This window comes from Echinops telfairi, unplaced genomic scaffold (genome assembly GCF_000313985.2).
Source record: "Echinops telfairi isolate 266 unplaced genomic scaffold, ASM31398v2 ScPeMD7_9;HRSCAF=40, whole genome shotgun sequence".
NCBI lineage: Eukaryota > Metazoa > Chordata > Mammalia > Afrosoricida > Tenrecidae > Echinops > Echinops telfairi.
The window spans coordinates 22,550,716-22,557,511 of NW_022103906.1; the positions used below are offsets into that span (position 1 = coordinate 22,550,716).

At 41.5% G+C, this 6,796-nt stretch overlaps 1 protein-coding gene across 1 annotated transcript in view; it reads right to left on the reverse strand.

Annotated features, from left to right (window-relative positions):
• Nucleotides 1–1,921, reverse strand: part of R3HCC1 (R3H domain and coiled-coil containing 1) — a 10,118-nt gene extending 8,197 nt beyond the window's left edge. The window contains exon 1 of the mRNA XM_045286845.1: nt 1,912–1,921. Within this exon, the coding sequence (XP_045142780.1) occupies nt 1,912–1,921 (10 nt within the window). The remainder of the gene's footprint in view (nt 1–1,911) is intronic.
• Nucleotides 1,922–6,796: the final 4,875 nt, after the last annotated feature.

Genomic DNA, 6,796 nt, shown 5'->3' on the forward strand with positions numbered 1-6,796 from the left:
GCCCGGCCCGTGGTGCCGCAGCGCCCCGACGCGGCCCGGGGGAGGCATGGCAGGGGCGCCTCTGCCACTGGCGAGGGGATGTTCTCCCAACTCTGCCGTCGGGGACCCCAGAGGGCAGGGTCGAGCCGCGCCCCGTGGGTGTCTGAGACCCTAACTCTTGACAGAGGAGAAAGCCTGGTGGTTCCCGACGTGTGACCCACTGAGCGCTGGGGCGCCTAGGGAATGTTCTGGTTATCTGCTATTGGGCAATGCCACCTGTTACTTACGCCCTGCAATATGACAACGTATTTTATTCATGAGAAAATGGCGATGTGGGAAGATGACATGACTTCCCAAAAGTCACAAAGCTGGGAAATCGTGGATTGTAACTCTGAGGGGCTTGGACCTGCTCTATACTCCACCACCACCACCCCCCACACACACCCGGATCTGACCCCATGACAGCCGATCCTGTCCTAAGATCGATTACAGTAAATTCAACAAATGCTTTTAAGTAGCAACTATATGCTACCGTTTCCCCGAAAGTAAGGCATCCCTTAAAATAAGACCTACTTACAGTTTTGCCTCTCACTGAAATATAAGGCATCCCCAAAAAAATAAGACCTCCTCGAAAATAAGGCCCCCCAAAGCTACCATAATTCTGGACTCTGGACCGTAGCACCGGGCACCGCTGCACAGCTCACTGTTGGCCGCAGCGCAGCCGGAGCAGACAGGAAGTGCGAGGTCTCTTTTAATAAAACAATAAACAATAAATGTGTACCGTATTCTTCTTCACGGAAAAATAAGACATCCCCTGAAAATAAGGCCTAGCGCATCTTTGGGAGCAAAAATTAATATAAGACACTGTCTTATTTTCCGGGAAACAGGGCCATCCGGTTTTCCTCCCTGGTGCCATAAGAGTAAGAAGCACTTTTGTCTATTTCTGTCCTCCCTTCTCTTCCTGATAGATCCTGAAAGAGAGGTCAACGGCATAGGCAGGGGTCACGGACAAGGTGCATGAACACTATGGGTAAGCAGCACAGTGATTTTCAGGGTAACAAATTACACCCGCTCCACTCAGAAATCACCCTAGCACCTCCCTTTAGCAGAGCTTGAAATCCTTACTATCAGCTAGCCCTTGGAATCGGTATTACAGTCTAGGAGAAAACCCTACTGCCATCGATTGGATTCTGACTCCTCTGTTCCCTGAAAAATTTAACTGTAAGCTCCTGGTCATCGTGGAGCCAAAAACCCCCAGTAAAGCGGGACCCTGAACTAAAAGCCCCTAAGAGACATGTTTTGGTACCAAGTGAATCTCTGAGAGAGCCTACAGTAAGGTCTCAGCAGGGTGAGAGGGCCTAACTGAGAGAAGAGACCTAGGAAGGGAGAAGTTAAGAGAAATCAGGTGTATTTGGCCCTCTGACGTTTTCCCCCAGAACAAACGATGGTGGTGCTATACCACAGTAAACAAACAAACAAAACGTTCCCAGATACCCACCAGAAAAATTAACAGGACCAAAAATAAAGCCAAGGAGCCCTAGTGGGGCAATGGGTCTGCTTAGCCAAAAGGTGGGCAGTTCAAACCCACCTGTGGCTCAGCAGGAGAAAAGGCCTGACCCTCTACCTCCATAAAGATTACCGCCTAGGAAACCCTAAGGGGCAGTTCTATTCTGTCACATAGGGTCATTAAGGAAACCCAATAACAACCAAATAGAGGCAAAGCCAAGAGCAAAGAGACTGAGGAGCCCAGTGATGAGTCTTTTCAGGGCGCGGTCCTGAGGAGAACCCCTGAAGAGACGACAGGCTCTCACCTCTCCACCTAGATCCAGCTCCGGAAGCTGGGCTCATCATAAGCACACTTCTGAAAAGTAAAGGGAAATAAAAACCCCAGAAAAACAAAGAGAAAGAATATCTTACTGCTAGAATTCTCACCTGAGACCATGAGGCCAACTTTTTTTTTTTGAGTGTTGAGAATAGGAACCGTCAAGCAGAATTAGATATCTGGTGAAAATGACCTTCACAATTGAATGGAAATAAATGCATTCGTGGATGAAGGAAAACAAAAAGAACCGGTCACCATTTCTCTTAGTCTACAAGAGCAGCTAAAGGAAATGGAGGAGAAACAATAAAAGAAAGCACCTTAGACTATCTGGAAGGAAGAAGGATACGGTAGGAAAATCTGGGTCAATCCAGTCGATTTCCCATCTTTCTTTGGGTCTTCTAGATTACGCTTGGCTATTGAAACAAAAAAGTACAGCAGTCTGGTATGGTTCAAAATGTACGTAGAAGAAATATTTAAGGTAATTGCAACATAGATGGGACACGAAAGAGGAATATAAAAGTTCTGTCATTCATACATATCAATACACCAGTAGTTTGTGATAAGTTACATGATGCCCAGACTCACCACTGAAAAAAAGCTATGCTCAGAAAAACACTATATATAAATTGAAAAGAAAGGTTTTAAATGTCCAAGTAAACCACAACATGCAGGAAAAGAAAAGAGAAAGAAATCACAGAGGGCATAAATTTTAAAAATTAAGCAGCAGAATTTCACATTTTTCTCTCAATAAGTGATTGATGGGTTCATACCATCAACCTTTATGGTTACCAGCTGCATACTTAACTACTGCCCCTTAGATATGCCCTAACATAGCTAAAATGATATTAAGCATAAATGGTCTAATGACATCAATTAAAACACAAGAGGTTGAAAGTCCATGATTGAACTATGTGCTATTTATAGGAAATTCACTTCAAACATTAACAATATGGGCCGATTGAAAGTAAAAGAATGAAATTTATATATATATATGTCATACAAACACTGATCAAAGAAAAGTGATTGGCTAATTGTAGTCTTAGGATAAAGTAGATAAAAGATAAAGTCTTAGGATAAAGAAAGAGCAAAAGAAATTAACTGAGACAGACTTTCTTCAATAATAGAGGGTCGGAACCAGTTGGTAACTCCTCAGTTAAGTTAGGAATATATTTTTTGACTGAGGTTTTTCTGTGTTTTTGTTATTGGGTTTTTGTTTTTTTGCTTTTGCTGTGGTAAGTTTTTCTGCATATGAAATCCAGAGTAGGTAAGTCTGTAGAGACAGCCACTGGATTAATAGTTTCTTGGGGCTGTGGGGAAGGGGGAGCTCAGAGTAAGTACAAGAGAAAAAGCAAATGGTCTACAATGGATGGTCGTGATGATTGCCCAACTCTTTCCATATGCTCAAACTATTGTATGATATGTGAATCATATGTCAACAAAACAGTTGAAATATTTCGAAATAATACTAAAGGGCCAGCCCACTGTGAGGACAGAGCGGCTCTAACTACGCATGCACCAAACAGCGAAGCTGTAAAATACATGAAGCAAAACTCAGCACTGAACAGAGAAATCAACGAATCCACAAGGACAGTTGGCAACTCTAACACCCCTTTCTCAGCAATGGAAGGGATTAGACAGAAACTCACAAAGATACAAAAGAACTCCAATTCCATCAACCAACAGGATCTGATCAACATGTATAGAACCCCCGGCCCAACCACAGCAGATGACCCGCTCCCTACAAGTTCCCAGAGAACACACCATGACAGTCCACATCCTAGGCCACAGAAGAAGGCCTGGCAGATTAAAACAAATAAGATCCATAGCCTATGCTTTCCAACTACAACGAAATAAAACTAGAAACCAATAGCAGAAAGGGAACAATAAAACCTCCTAAGACTTGGTAATATGCTAACTAACATATTTCTAAATAATATTTTCTAAGTTCTATTGATCAAAGAGGAAATCTAAAAGGAATTTTTTTTTGATGGGGGGAAGAAAATTGAGTAAAAGCCACATAGGGTTTCTCCATTATTTCCTACAAATGTATATGAACCTACAGTTATCTCAATAAAAATTTCAATCCAAGAAAAAAAAAAAAGTCAAATACATCAAATTTATAAATGCAGTTAAAAATGGAAACAAATGTTTAAGGTAACTTTGTTCTATCAATGTGCATTTATTATAGCTGTTCTTCTATATAAAGTGTTAAGTAAATAAATAAAATAATATTCATAAATGTAAAATAAGTTTAATGAAAACCAGATTAGATTTATTTTTAGAAACAAAAATCTTGAACTCTAAATAACAGTAAGGTTTTTTTGTGAATAATCCCTCTCACACATCGGACACTCTATATAAAACTATATAGAGCTCAGAGCAAAAGCCAAAGAACTTATAGCGGTTAAAAATATGAAAGTCAAAAATATTTATATATATATAAATGAAAAATAAAATAAAATAAAAATTTTGGAAAAAAAAATGATAAAGGACACATTAAACTGGAAATATATATATATATATATATATATATGTTGGAGGCTTGAGCTGATGAGGGATAATTAATATACTTGAGGAAGAAAACAAAAGCATTGGAATAAAAATAAAATACCATCATATTTTCTTGACACAAGACAAAGAGAATTTGCCCATTAAAGGAGCTTACTCTGCCAGAAAAATACGAATAAGTAAAAGCCACCAACACTGATGAAGATCACTGTGAAATTATTTTCTCTAGGGGCCCAAAAAAAGGACAAGCAGTTTAAAGATTTTGCTTAGCACCTCGTGTGCCAGGAGAAAATGGACTGTCGAATTTTAGAGGGGAAATGTGATGGCCCCCAAATTCTATGAGCTGAGATGGCAACGGGAAGAAGTTCTCCAGGGTGAAAGTCTTCCAGAGTGGCGGGTCATAGGGAATTCTGCTGAAGGAGGCAAGGCCCTGGCTTGTGACACTCCAGGAGGCTGGTGACACTGTCAGGGACAGCTTGTCATCTACACCGCACAGCTTGCCTCTCGGGGCTTGGGGCAACTCCACAGAAAACAGAAATGGTTTCCTCTAATGGCCTACTCAATCTATTACAGAATAGATGGCCCGGACTAGCCTCTTTGACCGCCTCCTTATTTAGAAAACCCCCTTAGTTCCAGAATATGAAATTTGCTCTTCCCTAGATGGCCCTTTCTCCTTTCTTTCTCACTCCCCTGTTTCTTTTAAAACCACACCCCTTTCTGCTGCCTTTGGTCAGTGAGGAGCAAGCAGCCAACAACTTCTTCTCTGGTAAGTTTGCGAGTTAGTTATTCAACGTATTCAATGTTTCTGAGGGAAGCATCCGCCCTCATTCTCCGACCTGCATCCACGCAGCCAAAAAAGGGCTGAAAATAAGTGGCCCGACCTGGGATGTCCAAAGAGCAAAGACCTGGTGATGAGCCACGTATTTAGACATTCGATGGATGGAGATGGACACAGCCATGTGAAAAATGACAGACACAAAGACATTTTGAAAAGAGAGCTCTATAACATAAAAATGCCATTTTGCTTGGTGGGGGTGGTGGGGGTTGATCACAGTATCTCAGAACAAGAACCCTAGAGCACATTCCAAGTGTGGGGGGAGGAAAGAGGGCATGCAGTCCAGGCCAAGCCAATAAGGAGTTGAAGCTGGGGAGGTTGGTTAATAAAGAAATATAAGGGGGAAATGGCCAAAAATTACCCACAAACGTAGTGGTAAGAGTTAATTAACATCAAGCAAAACTGTTGTAATGAAACCATGAAATGGGTTGAAATTTCACTGTTTTACAAACCTTAAAATTCATTTAAAAACATAACTACCATATATAGTCGAGTATAAGCCAACCCAAATATTAGCCAAGGCACCTAATTTTACCACAAAAACTGCATTAAAAATGTGCTGAAAAGCTCAGCTTGTACACAAGTACCTATGGTAGATGTTTTGTTTTTATTTTCTTTTTGCCAAACTCACAACTAGAGCAAAGAAACTTTAAGCATTGAAAATAAAATAACTGGCAACCACTTGCTCAGTTCTACACGAATTCAGCTAAGAGTCAAAATTAAGCAATCAAAACACCACACTGTGTTTCATAAAGAAGCACTAAAAAAACAAACTTACTGCGATGCGGTCAACGCTATAGGGCAGAGTAGAATTGCCCCTGTGGGATTGATTGTCTGACTGTGCAGCCACAACTCATACATAACCCACTAAAAGTCATCAGGGCTCGAAGCATGAGAAGAGCCAGGTTAAATCCAGAACAGGGCAAAGATACCCATTAGCACTTCTACTATTTAACATTTGTCTATAAGTAATAGCGAGTCAGCAGAATAAATAAAAACCAAAAAAGGTGCGCTCTAATTGTCATTGTTTGCAGAATGTATTTTTGTTTAACCTAAATGTTCAAGATAATTGACTGCTCTTATCAGCAAGAATTGTTTCCAGAAATGAAGGGCCATCTGGAGCAGAGGAAATGGAAGTGAAGAGGAAGAGGGCAGAGAGAGGCAGTGATGGGGCAAAGGCTGTTGAGAATGGGCAGATGGAGTGAAGGAAAATTCAGGAAAAGGGGAGAGGTAGGAGAGTGGAGCAGCCAGAAGAAGGGAGTGGGAAATCCAAGGGCAGCACCACTCTACCTGGGTAGCCACTGATGCTTTTGTTGTCTCTCAGTTCCCTGGAGACCAACTGCCTAAGCCAGATTCCAGCTACCTAGTTCCACCTACCATTCTTAAAGGGCCAGCATAATGGGAACCAAGACCCAGTGAAGAGGGTCCCCAGTGGATTGTGGGGTTCAGGCCTAACCTCTCAGTCATAAGACTCCTACCAGGGACTCCTTATGGTGTGTTAGGCAGGGTTCTCTAGAGAAACGAAACCAGGGCATAACTTATGATTTTAGAGAGATAGATAGGTAGGTAGGTAGGTAGGTAGGTAGGTAGGTAGGTAGGTAGGTAGATAGATAGATAGATAGATAGATAGATAGATAGATAGATAGATAGAT